Below are 21,011 nucleotides of genomic sequence, written 5' to 3'. Positions count from 1 at the left end.
CCGTCTCCCCGCTCCTCCCCTCGCTCCTCGTTACCGTCTCCCCGCTCCTCCCCTCGCTCCTCGTTACCGTCTCCCCGCTCCTCGTTACCGTCTCCCCGCTCCTCCCCTCGGTCCTCGCTCCTCCCCTGGCTCCTCCCCTCGGTCCTCGCTCCTCGTTACCGTCTCCTTCCCTCGGTCTCCTCCCCTCGTTACCGTCTCCTCTCCTCGTTACCGTCTCCCCGCTCCTCCCCCCGCTCCTCCCCTCGTTACCAGCTCCTCCCCTCGTTACCAGCTCCTCCCCTGGCTCCTCGTTACCGGCTCCTCCCCTGGCTCCTCGTTACCGGCTCCTGTCCCCGCTCCTCCCCTCGGTCCTCGTTACCGGCTCCTCCCCTCGCTCCTCGTTACCGGCTCCTCCCCTCGGTCCTCGTTACCGGCTCCTCCCCTGGCTCCTCGTTACCGGCTCCTCCCATGGCTCCTCGTTACCGGCTCCTGTCCCCGCTCCTCCCCTCGGTCCTCGTTACCGGCTCCTCCCATGGCTCCTCGTTACCGGCTCCTGTCCCCGCTCCTCCCCTCGGTCCTCGTTACCGGCTCCTCCCCTCGCTCCTTGTTACCGGTTCCTCCCATGGCTCCTCGTTACCGGCTCCTGTCCCCGCTCCTCCCCTCGGTCCTCGTTACCGGCTCCTCCCATGGCTCCTCGTTACCGGCTCCTGTCCCCGCTCCTCCCCTCGGTCCTCGTTACCGGCTCCTCCCCTCGCTCCTCGCTACCGGTCTCCTCCCCTCGCTCCTTGTTACCGACTCCTCCCATGGCTCCTCGATACCGGCTCCTGTCCACGCTCCTCCCCTGGCTCCTCGTTACCCTCTCCCTCGCTCCTCCCCTCGCTCCTCGTTACCGACTCCTCTCCTCGTTACCGGCTCCTCCCCTCGCTCCTCGTTATCGGCTCCTCCCCTGGCTCCTCGTTACCGGCTCCTGTCCCCGCTCCTCCCCTGGCTCCTCGTCACCCTCTCCCTCGTTACCGGCTCCTCCCCTCGCTCCTCGTTACCGGCTCCTGTCCCCGCTCCTCCACTGGCTCCTCCCCTCGCTCCTTGTTACTGGCTCCTCGTTACCGGCTCCTCCCCTGGCTCCTCGTTACCGGCTCCTCCCCTGGCTCCTCGTTACCGGCTCCTGTCCCTGCTCCTCATTACCGGCTCCTGTCCCCGCTCCTCCCCTGGCTCCTCGTTACCCTCTCCCTCGCTCCTCGTTACCGGCTCCTCCCCTGGCTCCTCGTTACCGGCTCCTGTCCCCGCTCCTCCCCTGGCTCCTCGTTACCCTCTCCCTCGCTCCTCGTTACCGGCTCCTCCCCTGGCTCCTCGTTACCGACTCCTGTCCCCGCTCCTCCCCTCGGTCCTCGTTACCGACTCCTCCCCTCGCTCCTTGTTACCGGCTCCTGTCCCCGCTCCTCCCCTGGCTCCTCGTTACCCTCTCCCTCGCTCCTCGTTACCGACTCCTCTCCTCGTTACCGACTCCTCCCCTCGCTCCTCGTTACCGGCTCCTCCCCTGGCTCCTCGTTACCGGCTCCTGTCCCTGCTCCTCGTTACCGGCTCCTGTCCCCGCTCCTCCCCTGGCTCCTTGTTACCCTCTTCCTCGCTCCTCCCCTCGCTCCTCGTTACCGTCTCCGCGCTCCTCCCCTCGCTCCTCGTTACCGTCTCCCCGCTCCTCCACTCGCTCCTCGTTACCGTCTCCCCGCTCCTCCCCTCGCTCCTCGTTACCGTCTCCCCGCTCCTCCCCTCGCTCCTCGTTACCGTCTCCCCGCTCCTCCACTCGCTCCTCGTTACCGTCTCCCCGCTCCTCCCCTCGCTCCTCGTTACCGTCTCCCCGCTCCTCCCCTCGCTCCTCGTTACCGTCTCCCCGCTCCTCCACTCGCTCCTCGTTACCGTCTCCCCGCTCCTCCCCTCGCTCCTCGTTACCGTCTCCCCGCTCCTCCCCCCGGTCCTCGCTCCTTTCCTGGCTCCTCCCCTCGGTCCTCGCTCCTCGTTACCGTCTCCTTCCCTCGGTCTCCTCCCCTCGTTACCGTCTCCTCTCCTCGTTACCGTCTCCCCGCTCCTCCCCCCGCTCCTCCCCTCGTTACCGGCTCCTCCCCTGGCTCCTCGTTACCGGCTCCTCCCCTGGCTCCTCGTTACCGGCTCCTGTCCCCGCTCCTCCCCTCGGTCCTCGTTACCGGCTCCTCCCCTCGCTCCTTGTTACCGGCTCCTCCCCTGGCTCCTCGTTACCGGCTCCTGTCCCCGCTCCTCCCCTGGCTCCTCGTTACCCTCTCCCTCGCTCCTCGTTACCGACTCCTCTCCTCGTTACCGACTCCTCCCCTCGCTCCTCGTTACCGGCTCCTCCCCTGGCTCCTCGTTACCGGCTCCTGTCCCTGCTCCTCGTTACCGGCTCCTGTCCCCGCTCCTCCCCTGGCTCCTCGTTACCCTCTCCCTCGCTCCTCCCCTCGCTCCTCGTTACCGTCTCCCCGCTCCTCCCCTCGCTCCTCGTTACCGTCTCCCCGCTCCTCCCCTCGCTCCTCGTTACCGTCTCCCCGCTCCTCGTTACCGTCTCCCCGCTCCTCCCCTCGGTCCTCGCTCCTCCCCTCGGTCCTCGCTCCTCGTTACCGTCTCCTTCCCTCGGTCTCCTCCCCTCGTTACCGTCTCCCCGCTCCTCCCCTCATTACCAGCTCCTCCCCTGGCTCCTCGTTACCGGCTCCTCCCCTGGCTCCTCGTTACCGGCTCCTGTCCCCGCTCCTCCCCTCGGTCCTCGTTACCGGCTCCTCCCCTCGCTCCTTGTTCCTGGCTCCTCCCCTGGCTCCTCGTTATCGGTCTCCTCCCCTTGCTCCTCGTTACCGGCTCCTGTCCCCGCTCCTCCCCTCGGTTCTCGTTACCGGCTCCTCCCCTCACTCCTTGTTACTGGCTCCTCCCATGGCTCCTCGATACCGGCTCCTGTCCACGCTCCTCCCCTGGCTCCTCGTTACCCTCTCCCTCGCTCCTCGTTACCGACTCCTCTCCTCGTTACCGGCTCCTCCCCTCGCTCCTCGTTACCGTCTCCTCCCCTGGCTCCTCGTTACCGGCTCCTGTCCCCGCTCCTCCCCTGACTCCTCGTCACCCTCTCCCTCGCTCCTCGTTACCGGCTCCTCCCCTCGCTCCTGTCCCCGCTCCTCCACTGGCTCCTCCCCTCGCTCCTTGTTACTGGCTCCTCGTTACCGGCTCCTCCCCTGGCTCCTCGTTACCGGCTCCTGTCCCTGCTCTTCGTTACCGGCTCCTGTCCCCGCTCCTCCCCTGGCTCCTCGTTACCCTCTCCCTCGCTCCTCGTTACCGGCTCCTCCCCTGGCTCCTCGTTACCGGCTCCTGTCCCCGCTCCTCCCCTGGCTCCTCGTTACCCTCTCCCTCGCTCCTCGTTACCGGCTCCTCCCCTGGCTCCTCGTTACCGGCTCCTGTCCCCGCTCCTCCCCTGGCTCCTCGTTACCCTCTCCCTCGCTCCTCGTTACCGACTCCTCTCCTCGTTACCGGCTCCTCCCCTGGCTCCTCGTTACCGTCTCCTGTCCCCGCTCCTCCCCTGGCTCCTCGTTACCCTCTCCCTCGCTCCTCGTTACCGACTCCTCTCCTCGTTACCGGCTCCTCCCCTCGCTCCTCGTTACCGTCTCCTCCCCTGGCTCCTCGTTACCGGCTCCTGTCCCCGCTCCTCCCCTGACTCCTCGTCACCCTCTCCCTCGCTCCTCGTTACCGGCTCCTCCCCTCGCTCCTGTCCCCGCTCCTCCACTGGCTCCTCCCCTCGCTCCTTGTTACTGGCTCCTCGTTACCGGCTCCTCCCCTGGCTCCTCGTTACCGGCTCCTGTCCCTGCTCCTCGTTACCGGCTCCTGTCCCCGCTCCTCCCCTGGCTCCTCGTTACCCTCTCCCTCGCTCCTCGTTACCGGCTCCTCCCCTGGCTCCTCGTTACCGGCTCCTGTCCCCGCTCCTCCCCTGGCTCCTCGTTACCCTCTCCCTCGCTCCTCGTTACCGGCTCCTCCCCTGGCTCCTCGTTACCGGCTCCTGTCCCCGCTCCTCCACTGGCTCCTCCCCTGGCTCCTCGTTACCGGCTCCTCCCCTCGCTCCTCGTTACCCTCTCCTCGCTCCTCCCCTGGCTCCTCGTTACCGGCTCCTCCCCTGGCTCCTCGTTACCGGCTCCTGTCCCCGCTCCTCCACTGGCTCCTCCCCTCGCTCCTTTTTACCGGCTCCTCCCCTGCCTCCTCGTTACCGGCTCCTCCCCTGGCTCCTCGTTACCGGCTCCTCGTTACCGGCTCCTGCCCTCGCTCCTCGTTACCGGCTCCTGTCCCCGCTCCTCCCCTGGCTCCTCGTCACCCTCTCCCTCGCTCCTCGTTACCGGCTCCTGTCCCCGCTCCTCCACTGGCTCCTCCCCTCGCTCCTTGTTACCGGCTCCTCCCCTCGCTCCTCGTTACCCTCTCCCTCGCTCCTCGTTACCGGCTCCTGTCCCCGCTCCTCGTTACCGGCTCCTCCCCTGGCTCCTCGTTACCGGCTCCTGTCCCCGCTCCTCCACTGGCTCCTCCCCTCGCTCCTTGTTACCGGCTCCTCCCCTGGCTCCTCGTTACCGGCTCCTCGTTACCGGCTCCTGTCCCTGCTCCTCGTTACCGGCTCCTCCCCTCACTCCTCGTTACCGGCTCCTCCCCTCGCTCCTCGTTACCGGCTCCTGTCCCCGCTCCTCCCCTGGCTCCTCGTTACCGGCTCCTCCCCTCGCTCCTCGTTACCGGCTCCTCCCCTCGCTCCTCGTCACCCTCTCCCTCGCTCCTCCCCTCGCTCCTCGTTACCCTCTCCCTCGCTCCTCCCCTTGCTCCTCGTTACCGGCTCCTCCCCTCGCTCCTCGTTACCGGCTCCTGTCCTCGCTCCTCCCCTCGCTCCTCGTTACCGGCTCCTCCCCTCGCTCCTCGTTACCGGCTCCTCCCCTGGCTCCTCGTTACCAGCTCCTGTCCCCGCTCCTCCCCTGGCTCCTCGTTACCGGCTCCTGTCCTCGCTCCTCCCTTTGCTCCTCGTTACCGGCTCCTCCCCTCGCTCCTCGTTACCGGCTCCTCCCCTGGCTCCTCGTTACCAGCTCCTGTCCCCGCTCCTCCCCTGGCTCCTCGTTACCAGCTCCTGTCCCCGCTCCTCCCCTGGCTCCTCGTTACCGGCTCCTGTCCCCGCTCCTCCCCTGGCTCCTCGTTACCGGCTCCTGTCCTCGCTCCTCCCCTGGCTCCTCGTTACCGGCTCCTGTCCCCGCTCCTCCCCTGACTCCTCGTTACCGGCTCCTGTCCCCGCTCCTCCCCTGGCTCCTCGTCACCCTCTCCCTCGCTCCTCGTTACCGGCTCCTGTCCCCGCTCCTCCACTGGCTCCTCCCCTCGCTCCTTGTTACCGGCTCCTGTCCCCGCTCCTCCCCTCGCTCCTCGTTACCGGCTCCTCCCCTCGCTCCTCCCCTGGCTCCTCGTTACCGGCTCCTGTCCCCGCTCCTCCCCTCGCTCCTCGTTACCGGCTCCTCCCCTCGCTCCTCGTTACCGGCTCCTGTCCCCGCTCCTCCCCTCGCTCCTCGTTACCGGCTCCTCCCCTCGCTCCTCCTCTGGCTCCTCGTCACCCTCTCCCTCGCTCCTCGTTACCGGCTCCTCCCCTCGCTCCTTGTTACCGGCTCCTCCCCTCGCTCCTCGTTACCGGCTCCTCCCCTCGCTCCTTGTTACCGGCTCCTCCCCTCGCTCCTCGTTACCGGCTCCTCCACTCGCTCCTCCCCTCGCTCCTCGTCACCCTCTCCCTCGCTCCTCGTTACCGGCTCCTGTCCCCGCTCCTCCACTGGCTCCTCCCCTCGCTCCTTGTTACCGGCTCCTCCCCTCGCTCCTCGTTACCGGCTCCTCCCCTCGCTCCTTGTTACCGGCTCCTCCCCTCGCTCCTCGTTACCGGCTCCTCCCCTCGCTCCTCGTTACCGGCTCCTCCCCTCGCTCCTCGTCACCCTCTCCCTCGCTCCTCGTTACCGGCTCCTCCCCTCGCTCCTCGTTACCGGCTCCTCCCCTCGCTCCTTGTTACTGGCTCCTGTCCCTGCTCCTCCCCTCGCTCCTCGTTACCGGCTCCTCCCCTGGCTCCTCGTTACCGGCTCCTGCCCTCGCTCCTCGTTACCGGCTCCTGTCCCTGCTCCTCCCCTCGCTCCTCGTTACCGGCTCCTGCCCTCGCTCCTCGTTACCGGCTCCTGTCCCCGCTCCTCGTTACCGGCTCCTCCCCTCGCTCCTCGTTACCGGCTCCTCCCCTCGCTCCTCGTTACCGGCTCCTCCCCTCGCTCCTCGTTACCGGCTCCTCCCCTCGCTCCTCGTTACCGGTTCCTCCCCTCGCTCCTCGTTACCGGCTCCTCCCTTCGCTCCTCGTTACCGGCTCCTGTCCCCGCTCCTCCCCTCGCTCCTCGTTACCGGCTCCTCCCCTCGCTCCTCGTTACCGGCTCCTCCCCTCGCTCCTCGTTACCGGCTCCTGTCCCCGCTCCTCCCCTCGCTCCTCGTTACCGGCTCCTGTCCCCGCTCCTCGTTACCGGCTCCTCCCCTCGCTCCTCGTTACCGACTCCTCCCCTCGCTCCTCGTTACCGGCTCCTGTCCCCGCTCCTCCCCTCGCTCCTCGTTACCGGCTCCTCCCCTCGCTCCTCCCCTCGCTCCTCGTTACCGGCTCCTCCCCTCGCTCCTCCCCTCGCTCCTCCCCTCGCTCCTTGTTACCGGCTCCTCCCCTCGCTCCTCGTTACCGGCTCCTCCCCTCGCTCCTCCCCTCGCTCCTCGTTACCGGCTCCTCCCCTCGCTCCTCCCCTCGCTCCTCGTTACCGGCTCCTCCCCTCGCTCCTCCCCTGGCTCCTCGTCACCCTCTCCCTCGCTCCTCGTTACCGGCTCCTGTCCCCGCTCCTCCACTGGCTCCTCCCCTCGCTCCTCGTTACCGGCTCCTCCCCTGGCTCCTCGTTACCGGCTCCTCCCCTCGCTCCTCGTTACCGGCTCCTGTCCCCGCTCCTCCCCTCGCTCCTCGTTACCGGCTCCTCCCCTCGCTCCTCGTTACCGGCTCCTGTCCCCGCTCCTCCCCTCGCTCCTCGTTACCGGCTCCTCCCTTTGCTCCTCGTTACCAGCTCCTGTCCCCGCTCCTCCCTACCGGCTCCTGTCCCCGCTCCTCCCCTGGCTCCTCGTTACCGGCTCCTGTCCCCGCTCCTCCCCTCGCTCCTCGTTACCGGCTCCTCCCCTCGCTCCTCGTTACCGGCTCCTCCCCTGGCTCCTCGTTACCGGCTCCTCCCCTCGCTCCTCGTTACCGGCTCCTCCCCTCGCTCCTCGTTACCAGCTCCTGTCCCCGCTCCTCCCTACCGGCTCCTGTCCCCGCTCCTCCCCTCGCTCCTCGTTACCGGCTCCTGTCCCCGCTCCTCCCCTCGCTCCTCGTTACCGGCTCCTCCCCTCGCTCCTCGTTACCGGCTCCTCCCCTGGCTCCTCGTTACCGGCTCCTCCCCTCGCTCCTCGTTACCGGCTCCTCCCCTCGCTCCTCGTTACCGGCTCCTGTCCCCGCTCCTCCCTACCGGCTCCTGTCCCCCGCTCCTCCCCTCGCTCCTCGTTACCGGCTCCTGTCCCCGCTCCTCCCCTCGCTCCTCGTTACCGGCTCCTCCCCTCGCTCCTCGTTACCGGCTCCTCCCCTGGCTCCTCGTTACCGGCTCCTCCCCTCGCTCCTCGTTACCGGCTCCTCCCCTCGCTCCTCGTTACCGGCTCCACGCTCCTCCCCTCGCTCCTTGTTACCGGCTCCTCCCCTGGCTCCTCGTTACCGGCTCCTGTCCCCGCTCCTCGTTACCGGCTCCTCGTTACCGGCTCCTCCCCTCGCTCCTCCCCTGGCTCCTCGTCACCCTCTCCCCTCCCCGGGCAGTGTAGTCGGTCCTTCCTTGTGCGGACACTGGCAGACATCTTCCCCAGCTCTCTCCTCCATTCACTACAAGCCTTGAGACGAGTTTATTCATCGCTAAGGGGGCGTGTCTGAGGGCGGGGCCTCTCTCTCGTTCCCACACGGCCGCCCAGTAGATTACGCTCGCGTTTGGGCCGCCGATTGGCCCTCCTGCCGCACCGTAGCGCATGTCCGTCTAGCCGCAGCTCCGCCCTCCTCCCCCCTGTGACGTCACACCCTGGTAGCCATGGCCGCCGCTAGCTCAGAGCTGCAGTCTTCCTCAGCCGGGAGCCCGACACAGGCCGCAGTCCCGGAGCCGCACGGAGAGGAGGAGGAGGAGGCGGCCGGGGCACGGCGAGGGGAGCCGGAGGATGAGGAAGAGGAGGACGACGAAGAGGAGGAGGATGAGGAGAGCAGCGGCGTCTCCGAGAGATCAGACAGCCCGGCCGGGAGCAGCCTGGACGGGGAGAGAGGCAGCAGCCGCCCCGAGGATGGACCCAGCCCGACCGGGAGCAGCGCCCCCAGCACCACCGGCAGCAGCACGGCCGGCAGCAGCTCCGGGGGAGACGACGGCTACAGCAGCGCCAGCCAATCCGGCCGCAGGACCAGCCTGGAGGGCTCATCGGAGGGAGAACCGCTCAGCCGCATGGACTCGGAGGACAGGTAGGCCCCGCCCCTGCATAGAGCTGAGGATGGGTAAGCCCCGCCCCTGCACAGAGCTGAGGATGAGTAGGCCACGCCCCTGCATAGAGCTGAGGATGGGTAGGCCCCGCCCCTGCACAGAGCTGAGGATGGGTAGGCCCCGCCCCTGCACAGAGCTGAGGATGGTTAGGCCACGCCCCTGCATAGAGCTGAGGATGGGTAAGCCCCGCCCCTGCACAGAGCTGAGGATGAGTAGGCCACGCCCCTGCATAGAGCTGAGGATGGGTAAGCCCCGCCCCTGCACAGAGCTGAGGATGGGTAGGCCCCGCCCCTGCACAGAGCTGAGGATGGGTAAGCCCCGCCCCTGCACAGAGCTAAGGACGGGTAGGCCCCGCCCCTACATAGAGCTGTGAGGATGGGTAAGCCCCGCCCCTACATAGAGCTGTGAGGATGGGTAGGCCCCGCCCCTACATAGAGCTGTGAGGATGGGTAGGCCCCGCCCCTGTATAGAGCTGAGGATGGGTAGGCCCCACCCCTGTATAGAACTGAGGATGGGTAGGCCCCGCCCCTGCACAGAGCTGAGGATGGGTAGGCCCCGCCCCTTCACAGAGCTGAGGATGGGTAGGCCCCGCCCCTGCACAGAGCTGAGGATGGTTAGGCCCCGCCCCTGCACAGAGCTGTGAGGATGGGTAAGCCCCGCCCCTACATAGAGCTGTGAGGATGGGTAAGCCCCGCCCCTACATAGAGCTGTGAGGATGGGTAAGCCCCGCCCCTACATAGAGCTGTGAGGATGGGTAGGCCCCGCCCCTGCACAGAGCTGAGGATGGGTAGGCCCCGCCCCTTAACAGATGAGGGTGAGTAAGCCCCGCCCCTGCACAGAGCTGAGGATGGGTAGGCCCCGCCCCTGCACAGAGCTGAGGATGGGTAGGCCCCGCCCCTGCACAGAGCTGAGGTTGGGTAGGCCCCGCCCCTGCACAGAGCTGAGGATGGGTAGGCCCCGCCCCTGCACAGAGCTGAGGATGGGTAGGCCCCGCCCCTGCATAGAGCTGAGGATGGGTAGGCCCCGCCCCTGTATAGAGCTGAGGATGGGTAGGCCCCGCCCCTGTATAGAGCTGAGGATGGGTAGGCCCCGCCCCTGTATAGAGCTGAGGATGAGTAAGCCCCGCCCCTGTATAGAGCTGAGGATGAGTAAGCCCCGCCCCTGTATAGAGCTGAGGATGAGTAAGCCCCGCCCCTGTATAGAGCTGAGGATGAGTAAGCCCCGCCCCTGCATAGAGCTGAGGACGGGTAGGCCCCACCCCTGCATAGAGCTGAGGACGGGTAGGCCCCACCCCTGTATAGAGCTGAGGATGGGTAGGCCCCGCCCCTGCACAGAGCTGTGAGGATGGGTAGGCCCCGTCCCTGCACAGAGCTGAGGATGGTTAGGCCCCGCCCCTGCATAGAGCTGTGAGGATGAGTAAGCCCCGCCCCTTTACAGAGCTGTGGGGATGGGTAAGCCCCGCCCCTGCAGAGAGTGAGGACGAGTAAGCCCCGCCCCTGCATACAGAGGAGCTGTGAGGACAAAGACTTGATGGACAGGTAGAGACCACCCAGTGCGCTGACCTTGCAGTACAGTAGTATATACAGTCTATAGTGTGTATATAGGAGCAGTACAGTAGTATATACAGTCTATAGTGTGTATATAGGAGCAGTACAGTAGTATATACAGTCTATAGTGTGTATATAGGAGCAGTACAGTAGTATATACAGTCTATAGTGTGTATATAGGAGCAGTACAGTAGTATATACAGTCTATAGTGTGTATATAGGAGCAGTGCAGTAGTATATACAGTCTATAGTGTGTATATAGGAGCAGTACAGTAGTATATACAGTCTATAGTGTGTATATAGGAACAGTACAGTAGTATATACAGTCTATAGTGTGTATATAGGAGCAGTGCAGTAGTATATACAGTCTATAGTGTGTATATAGAAGCAGTACAGTAGTATATACAGTCTATAGTGTGTATATAGGAGCAGTACAGTAGTATATACAGTCTATAGTGTGTATATAGGAGCAGTGCAGTAGTATATACAGTCTATGGTGTGTATATACGAACAGTACAGTAGTATATACAGTCTATAGTGTGTATATAGGAGCAGTATAGTAGTATATACAGTCTATAGTGTGTATATAGGAGCAGTACAGTAGTATATACAGTCTATAGTGTGTATATAGGAGCAGTGCAGTAGTATATACAGTCTATAGTGTGTATATAGGAGCAGTACAGTAGTATATACAGTCTATAGTGTGTATATAGGAGCAGTGCAGTAGTATATACAGTCTATAGTGTGTATATAGGAGCAGTACAGTAGTATATACAGTCTATAGTGTGTATATAGGAGCAGTACAGTAGTATATACAGTCTATAGTGTGTATATAGGAGCAGTATAGTAGTATATACAGTCTATAGTGTGTATATAGGAGCAGCACAATAGTATATACAGTCTATAGTGTGTATATAGGAGCAGTGCAGTAGTATATACAGTCTATAGTGTGTATATAGGAGCAGTACAGTAGTATATACAGTCTATAGTGTGTATATAGGAGCAGTACAGTAGTATATACAGTCTATAGTGTGTATATAGGAGCAGTGCAGTAGTATATACAGTCTATAGTGTGTATATAGGAGCAGTACAGTAGTATATACAGTCTATAGTGTGTATATAGGAGCAGTACAGTAGTATATACAGTCTATAGTGTGTATATAGGAGCAGTATAGTAGTATATACAGTCTATAGTGTGTATATAGGAGCAGTATAGTAGTATATACAGTCTATAGTGTGTATATAGGAGCAGCACAGTAGTATATACAGTCTATAGTGTGTATATAGGAGCAGTACAGTAGTATATACAGTCTATAGTGTGTATATAGGAGCAGTACAGTAGTATATACAGTCTATAGTGTGTATATAGGAGCAGTGCAGTAGTATATACAGTCTATAGTGTGTATATAGGAGCAGTACAGTAGTATATACAGTCTATAGTGTGTATATAGGAGCAGTGCAGTAGTATATACAGTCTATAGTGTGTATATAGGAGCAGTACAGTAGTATATACAGTCTATAGTGTGTATATAGGAGCAGTACAGTAGTATATACAGTCTATAGTGTGTATATAGGAGCAGTATAGTAGTATATACAGTCTATAGTGTGTATATAGGAGCAGCACAATAGTATATACAGTCTATAGTGTGTATATAGGAGCAGTGCAGTAGTATATACAGTCTATAGTGTGTATATAGGAGCAGCGCAGTAGTATATACAGTCTATAGTGTGTATATAGGAGCAGTATAGTAGTATATACAGTCTATAGTGTGTATATAGGAGCAGTATAGTAGTATATACAGTCTATAGTGTGTATATAGGAGCAATGCAGTAGTATATACAGTCTATAGTGTGTATATAGGAGCAGCGCAGTAGTATATACAGTCTATAGTGTGTACATAGGAGCAGTATAGTAGTATATACAGTCTATAGTGTGTATATAGGAGCAGCACAATAGTATATACAGTCTATAGTGTGTATATAGGAGCAGCGCAGTAGTATATACAGTCTATAGTGTGTATATAGGAGCAGTATAGTAGTATATACAGTCTATAGTGTGTATATAGGAGCAGTATAGTAGTATATACAGTCTATAGTGTGTATATAGGAGCAGTATAGTAGTATATACAGTCTATAGTGTGTATATAGGAGCAGTACAGTAGTATATACAGTCTATAGTGTGTATATAGGAGCAGTGCAGTAGTATATACAGTCTATAGTGTGTATATAGGAGTAGTGCAGTAGTATATACAGTCTATAGTGTGTATATAGGAGCAGTATAGTAGTATATACAGTCTATAGTGTGTATATAGGAGCAGTGCAGTAGTATATACAGTCTATAGTGTGTATATAGGAGCAGCGCAGTAGTATATACAGTCTATAGTGTGTATATAGGAGCAGTATAGTAGTATATACAGTATAGTGTGTATATAGGAGCAGTGCAGTAGTATATACAGTCTATAGTGTGTATATAGGAGCAGTGCAGTAGTATATACAGTCTATAGTGTGTATATAGGAGCAGCACAATAGTATATACAGTCTATAGTGTGTATATAGGAGCAGTATAGTAGTATATACAGTCTATAGTGTGTATATAGGAGCAGTGCAGTAGTATATACAGTCTATAGTGTGTATATAGGAGCAGTGCAGTAGTATATACAGTCTATAGTGTGTATATAGGAGCAGTACAGTAGTATATACAGTCTATAGTGTGTATATAGGAGCAGTACAGTAGTATATACAGTCTATAGTGTGTATATAGGAGCAGTACAGTAGTATATACAGTCTATAGTGTGTATATAGGAGCAGGGCAGTAGTATATACAGTGTCACGGGATGGTTAGAGTCTATACTATAGGCAATGTGTAATATATATTTCATGTGGAATGTATTCTCTAACCTGTTATATACATCAATGTGTAGTTGGCTGATTCGGGTCTAGTGTGTTAGCACATTGTATGCAAATACCTCTAACTAGTGAGGACAATGGGTGGAGATAATCTGATCAGTGTCTCCAAGAAGATGTTGGACTTTGCATTGTCCATAGTAGACAGGGAGTCTGCTCTCCTTGGTATAGGTGAGGGGGGAAGGATCTGTGACTCAGCCCTTCCCACCCACAGATATAGGTGTAACAGTCTTAGTATATAGTATATAGCTAGCAGTTAGTATGTGTTAGCCGGCCTGTGCACAGCTCTGCAGAGAGCCAGGATTTAGTTACAGGACCAAGGAACCAAAGCTATCATTGGATTGTGACTTCTGTGGACTTATTGTTATTACGGTTGATGTGACCGCCGCCGGCTACTAACTTTGTGGATTACAATAAATTGCTGTTGTCTCCCGACCTCTTGCGTCCGTGTTGATTCAAAAGACCATCCGGAGGAAGACGTATACCTTTGCTCCGTGACAACTGGTGGCAGCAGTGGGATCAACAGCGGACAGCGAGATGGACTACAGCAGCCCAGCGATTAATGGAGCCACAACCTCAGAATACAGGAACTGGACTATGGCAAGTCTACAAGTAAGGGCCCGGGAACTAAACCTGAGTTACCAGGGAAGAACGAAAGAGCAACTGATCGAGGCACTGGAGGAGATGACCCTGCAAAGCGACCATGAGGAGGGCTGCCCCCAGGAGACTGGAGAGATACGGGAGTGGCAGGTACAGACCCAAAAGAGCAGATGGGTTGTTTTGTATGAGGAGGAATTGGCAGTGCTGGGGCTAGGAGCAACTGCGGAGCAAAGGAGTAGAGCATTACAGAGGGCTCAGGAAACGGAGAAGGAGGAACAGAGAATGGCGCATGAAAAGGAAAGAATGGCGCATGAAATGCGAATGGCTGAGATAACTGCGCGGAATTATAATCAAACGTCGACCCCCAGCCCAACAGTGAGAGAACCACCATATGTCTCCCATAAACACTTCAAGACCTTTGATGAAGCGGCTGGGGATGTTGATGGATATTTTCAGGACTTCGAACACCAGTGCCACCTGATGGAAGTCCCAGAGAAGGATTGGGTCCGGTATCTGGTGGGGCACCTACGAGATGGGGCTGCGGAAGCTCTCAGAGCCATGGACCCTAGTGATCAGCGGGACTATGAGGCCATTAAAAGAGCGGTGCAGAAGTATTATGCAGTCACTCCAGAGACCTACCGAGTTCAGTTCCGCTCTTTGTCTTACAATGGGGGAAGCTCCTTCCACATGTTCGCCCACAAGTTGAAGCAAGCATGCAAGCGCTGGCTAGAAGGAGAGGAGGCTGTCACAGTCGATAAGATCCTCCAAGTCATACTTAAGGAACAGTTCTTTTCCCAGTGCCCCGCTGAGATCCGTGAGTGGGTGCTGGAACGGAACCCAGCCACAGTTGAGCAAGCTGCTTCTCTTGCAGATGAGGGCCTGACCATCAAGCCGCAGTGGAAGAGGTTGTTTGCAGAGGAGCGGAAAACTACCACAGTCCGCCAGACACCCTTCATCCAGCCACCCACCTTTCGTGTCCGACCTCAGGATTACAATTCCCCCTCTACCCCTGCCCCAGCCCATCGGCCTCCAGCTATGAACAACCCTGTCCCTAGACAACGACCTACTGGAAGAATGCTAGAGCGCAGATGTTTTGGGTGTGGGCGGCCTGGACATTTGCAAGCTAGCTGCCCTGCTAACATGGGGGCACGGGCCACCGTGGCATCCCGGCCTATTCACTACCTGGGAACCACCCCTAGGACAGAAAGTTTGGCCCCATTTCCAGATGACTCCATGAATGACCCATCTGTTCCACCTCCAGGGGTCTATGGGATTCAGCCTTCTGCCACACATCCCGCAAACCTTCAGCGGAAGCACTTGCAGGAGGTCCTCCTGGATGGCCGAACAGTTGTTGGATTCCGGGACTCGGGAGCTTTCCTAACGGTAGCGGACCCCCGAGTGGTTCGACCCGAGGCCCTAGAGGAGGGCCCTGGCCTTTCTATCGAGTTGGCAGAGGGTACTCGGAGACGTATTCCTAAAGCTACCGTGGAACTCGACTATGGTTATGGACCAAAACGATGCACAATTGGTGTGATGAGCGGGCTGCCGGCCGATGTTCTGTTAGGCAACGATGTTGGAAATCTACAGTGCCACTTTGTGGGAGCAGTGACCCGAAGCCAAGCTCAGGGAGAAGCCAACATGGATCCACCGGATTTTCTGCCAGATGCCAGCCCTTCAACCCTACAACTTTACCATTCAGTACCGCCGAGGGAACCAACACCAGAACGCAGATGGGTTATCCCGGCAGGAGGAAATATGAGCTATAGAGACTGATGTGCATTCCCCAATTTACCTGTGTAGGCCAATTGTGTCATGCACATGTTTTGAGAGGGGGAGGGGTTGTCACGGGATGGTTAGAGTCTATACTATAGGCAATGTGTAATATATATTTCATGTGGAATGTATTCTCTAACCTGTTGTATACATCAATGTGTAGTTGGCTGATTCGGGTCTAGTGTGTTAGCACATTGTATGCAAATACCTCTAACTAGTGAGGACAATGGGTGGAGATAATCTGATCAGTGTCTCCAAGAAGATGTTGGATGGTGCATTGTCCATAGTAGACAGGGAGTCTGCTCTCCTTGGTATAGGTGAGGGGGGAAGGATCTGTGACTCAGCCCTTCCCACCCACAGATATAGGTGTAACAGTCTTAGTATATAGTATATAGCTAGCAGTTAGTATGTGTTAGCCGGCCTGTGCACAGCTCTGCAGAGAGCCAGGATTTAGTTACAGGACCAAGGAGCCAAAGCTATCATTGGATTGTGACTTCTGTGGACTTATTGTTATTACGGTTGATGTGACCGCCGCCGGCTACTAACTTTGTGGATTACAATAAATTGCTGTTGTCTCCCGACCTCTTGCGTCCGTGTTGATTCAAGATATTTTCCGGAGGAAGACGTATACCTTCGCTCCGTGACATACAGTCTATAGTGTGTATATAGGAGCAGCGCAGTAGTATATACAGTCTATAGTGTGTATATAGGAGCAGTGCAGTAGTATATACAGTCTATAGTGTGTATATAGGAGCAGCACAATAGTATATACAGTCTATAGTGTGTATATAGGAGCAGTACAGTAGTATATACAGTCTATAGTGTGTATATAGGAGCAGTGCAGTAGTATATACAGTCTATAGTGTGTATATAGGAGCAGTACAGTAGTATATACAGTCTATAGTGTGTATATAGGAGCAGCGCAGTAGTATATACAGTCTATAGTGTGTATATAGGAGCAGCACAGTAGTATATACAGTCTATAGTGTGTATATAGGAGCAGTACAGTAGTATATACAGTCTATAGTGTGTATATAGGAGCAGTACAGTAGTATATACAGTCTATAGTGTGTATATAGGAGCAGTGCAGTAGTATATACAGTCTATAGTGTGTATATAGGAGCAGTGCAGTAGTATATACAGTCTATAGTGTGTATATAGGAGCAGCGCAGTAGTATATACAGTCTATAGTGTGTATATAGGAGCAGCGCAGTAGTATATACAGTCTATAGTGTGTATATAGGAGCAGCGCAGTAGTATATACAGTCTATAGTGTGTATATAGGAGCAGCGCAGTAGTATATACAGTCTATAGTGTGTATATAGGAGCAGGGCAGTAGTATATACAGTCTATAGTGTGTATATAGGAGCAGTACAGTAGTATATACAGTCTATAGTGTGTATATAGGAGCAGTATAGTAGTATATACAGTCTATAGTGTGTATATAGGAGCAGTACAGTAGTATATACAGTCTATAGTGTGTATATAGGAGCAGTACAGTAGTATATACAGTCTATAGTGTGTATATAGGAGCAGTATAGTAGTATATACAGTCTATAGTGTGTATATAGGAGCAGTGCAGTAGTATATACAGTCTATAGTGTGTATATAGGAGCAGTACAGTAGTATATACAGTCTATAGTGTGTATATAGGAGCAGTACAGTAGTATATACAGTCTATAGTGTGTATATAGGAGCAGTACAGTAGTATATACAGTCTATAGTGTGTATATAGGAGCAGTACAGTAGTATATACAGTCTATAGTGTGTATATACGAACAGTACAGTAGTATATACAGTCTATAGTGTGTATATAGGAGCAGTATAGTAGTATATACAGTCTATAGTGTGTATATAGGAGCAGCGCAGTAGTATATACAGTCTATAGTGTGTATATAGGAGCAGCGCAGTAGTATATACAGTCTATAGTGTGTATATAGGAGCAGTATAGTAGTATATACAGTCTATAGTGTGTATATAGGAGCAGTACAGTAGTATATACAGTCTATAGTGTGTATATAGGAGCAGTACAGTAGTATATACAGTCTATAGTGTGTATATAGGAGCAGTACAGTAGTATATACAGTCTATAGTGTGTATATAGAAGCAGGGCAGTAGTATATACAGTCTATAGTGTGTATATAGGAGCAGGGCAGTAGTATATACAGTCTATAGTGTGTATATAGGAGCAGGGCAGTAGTATATACAGTCTATAGTGTGTATATAGGAGCAGGGCAGTAGTATATACAGTCTATAGTGTGTATATAGGAGCAGGGTAGTAGTATATACAGTCTATAGTGTGTATATAGGAGCAGTATAGTAGTATATACAGTCTATAGTGTGTATATAGGAGCAGTACAGTAGTATATACAGTCTATAGTGTGTATATAGGAGCAGTACAGTAGTATATACAGTCTATAGTGTGTATATAGGAGCAGTGCAGTAGTATATACAGTCTATAGTGTGTATATAGGAGCAGTGCAGTAGTATATACAGTCTATAGTGTGTATATAGGAGCAGTGCAGTAGTATATACAGTCTATAGTGTGTATATAGGAGCAGTACAGTAGTATATACAGTCTATAGTGTGTATATAGGAGCAGTATAGTAGTATATACAGTCTATAGTGTGTATATAGGAGCAGTGCAGTAGTATATACAGTCTATAGTGTGTATATAGGAGCAGTACAGTAGTATATACAGTCTATAGTGTGTATATAGGAGCAGTACAGTAGTATATACAGTCTATAGTGTGTATATAGGAGCAGTACAGTAGTATATACAGTCTATAGTGTGTATATAGGAGCAGTACAGTAGTATATACAGTCTATAGTGTGTATATAGGAGCAGTACAGTAGTATATACAGTCTATAGTGTGTATATAGGAGCAGTGCAGTAGTATATACAGTCTATAGTGTGTATATAGGAGCAGTACAGTAGTATATACAGTCTATAGTGTGTATATAGGAGCAGTACAGTAGTATATACAGTCTATAGTGTGTATATAGGAGCAGTACAGTAGTATATACAGTCTATAGTGTGTATATAGGAGCAGTACAGTAGTATATTGTCACAGAGCTGAGGTATACGTCTTCCTCCGGATGGTCTTTTGAATCAACACGGACGCAAGAGGTCAGGAGACAACAGCAATTTATTGTAATCCACAAAGTTAGTAGCCGGCGGCGGTCACATCAACCGTAATAACAATAAGTCCACAGAAGTCACAATCCAATGATAACTTTGGTTCCTTGGTCCTGTAACTATATCCTGGCTCTCTGCAGAGCTGTGCACAGGCCGGCTAACACATACTAACTGCTAGCTATATACTATATACTAAGACTGTTACACCTATATCTGTGGGGGGGAAGGGCTGAGCCACAGATCCTTCCCCCCTCACCTATACCAAGGAGAGCAGACTCCCTGTCTACTATGGACAATGCACCATCCAACATCTTCTTGGAGACACTGATCAGATTATCTCCACCCATTGTCCTCACTGGTCCTCACTAGTTAGAGGTATTTGTATACAATGTGCTAACACACTAGACCCGAATCAGCCAACTACACATTGATGTATATAACAGGTTAGAGAATACATTCCACATGAAATATATATTACACATTGCCTATAGTATAGACTCTAACCATCCCGTGACAACCCCTCCCCCTCTCAAAACATGTGCATGACACAATTGGCCTACACAGGTAAATTGGGGAATGCACATCAGTCTCTATAGCTCATATTTCCTCCTGCCGGGATAACCCATCCGCGTTCTGGTGTTGGTTCCCTCGGCGGTACTGAATGGTAAAGTTGTAGGGTTGAAGGGCTGGCATCTGGCAGAAAATCCGGTCGATCCATGTTGGCTTCTCCCTGAGCTTGGCTTCGGGTCACTGCTCCCACAAAGTGGCACTGTAGATTTCCAACATCGTTGCCTAACAGAACATCGGCCGGCAGCCCGCTCATCACACCAATTGTGCATCGTTTTGGTCCATAACCATAGTCGAGTTCCACGGTAGCTTTAGGAATACGTCTGAGTACCCCCTGCCAACTTGATAGAAATGCCAGGGCCCTCCTCTAGGGCCTCGGGTCGCACAACTCGGGGGTCCGCTACCGTTAGGAAAGCTCCCGAGTCCCGGAATCCAACAACTGTTCGGCCATCCAGTAGGACCTCCTGCAAGTGCTTCCTCTGAAGGTTTGCGGGATGTGTGGCAGAAGGCTGAATCCCATAGACCCCTGGAGGTGGAACAGATGGGTCATTCATGGAGTCATCTGGAAATGGGGCCAAACTTTCTGTCCTAGGGGTGGTTCCCAGGTAGTGAATAGGCCGGGATGCCACGGTGGCCCGTGCCCCCATGTTAGCAGGGCAACTAGCTTGCAAATGTCCAGGCCGCCCGCACCCAAAACATCTGCGCTCTAGCATTCTTCCAGTAGGTCGTTGTCTAGGGACAGGGTTGTTCATAGCTGGAGGCCGATGGGCTGGGGCAGGGGTAGAGGGGGAAGTGTAATCCTGAGGCCGGACACGAAAGGTGGGTGGCTGGCTGAAGGGTGTCTGGCGGACTGTGGTAGTTTTCCGCTCCTCTGCAAACAACCTCTTCCACTGCGGCTTGATGGTCAGGCCCTCATCTGCAAGGGAAGCAGCTTGCTCCACTGTGGCTGGGTTCCGTTCCAGCACCCACTCACGGATCTCAGCGGGGCACTGGGAAAAGAACTGTTCCTTAAGTATGACTTGGAGGATCTTATCGACTGTGACAGCCTCCTCTCCTTCTAGCCAGCGCTTGCATGCTTGCTTCAACTTGTGGGTGAACATGTGGAAGGAGCTTCCCCCATTGTAAGACAAAGAGCGGAACTGAACTCGGTAGGTCTCTGGAGTGACGGCATAATACTTCTGCACCGCTCTTTTAATGGCCTCATAGTCCCGCTGATCACTAGGGTCCATAGCTCTGAGAGCTTCCGCAGCCCCATCTCGTAGGTGCCCCACCAGATACCGGACCCAATCCTTCTCTGGGACTTCCATCAGGCGGCACTGGTGTTCGAAGTCCTGAAAATATCCATCAACATCCCCAGCCGCTTCATCAAAGGTCTTGAAGTGTTTATGGGAGACATATGGTGGTTCTCTCACTGTTGGGCTGGGGGTCGACGTTTGATTATAATTCCTCGTAGTTATCTCAGCCATTCGCATTTCATGCGCCATTCTTTCCTTTTCATGCGCCATTCTCTGTTCCTCCTTCTCCGTTTCCTGAGCCCTCTGTAATGCTCTACTCCTTTGCTCTGCAGTTGCTCCTAGCCCCAGCACTGCCAATTCCTCCTCATACAAAACAACCCATCTGCTCTTTTGGGTCTGTACCTGCCACTCCCGTATCTCTACTGTCTCCTGGGGGCAGCCCTCCTCATGGTCGCTTTGCAGGGTCATCTCCTCCAGTGCCTCGATCAGTTGATCTTTCGTTCTTCCCTGATAACTCAGGTTTAGTTCCCGGGCCCTTACTTGTAGACTTGCCATAGTCCAGTTCCTGTATTCTGAGGTTGTGGCTCCATTAATCGCTGAGCTGCTGTAGTCCATCTCGCTGTCCGCTGTTGATCCCACCGCTGCCAACCAGTTGTCACAGAGCAAAGGTATACGTCTTCCTCCGGATGGTCTT

The 21,011-nt window shown here is 55.0% G+C and overlaps 1 protein-coding gene across 3 annotated transcripts in view; it reads left to right on the top strand.

Moving 5' to 3' along the window:
• Window positions 1–8,105: 8,105 nt before the first annotated feature.
• The window catches only part of AEBP2 (AE binding protein 2), a 30,149-nt gene continuing 17,243 nt past the window's right edge, over window positions 8,106–21,011 (top strand). For all 3 annotated transcript variants that reach the window (XM_075261713.1, XM_075261711.1, XM_075261710.1), the window contains exon 1: window positions 8,106–8,533. In XM_075261713.1, the coding sequence (XP_075117814.1) occupies window positions 8,118–8,533 (416 nt within the window). In that variant the 5' untranslated portion in view covers window positions 8,106–8,117. The remainder of the gene's footprint in view (window positions 8,534–21,011) is intronic.

This window comes from Leptodactylus fuscus, unplaced genomic scaffold, assembly GCF_031893055.1.
Source record: "Leptodactylus fuscus isolate aLepFus1 unplaced genomic scaffold, aLepFus1.hap2 HAP2_SCAFFOLD_310, whole genome shotgun sequence".
Classification (NCBI taxonomy): Eukaryota; Metazoa; Chordata; class Amphibia; order Anura; family Leptodactylidae; genus Leptodactylus; species Leptodactylus fuscus.
Note: the sequence above shows the minus strand (reverse complement) of the source record. Positions and strands in the feature narration are given on the sequence as shown.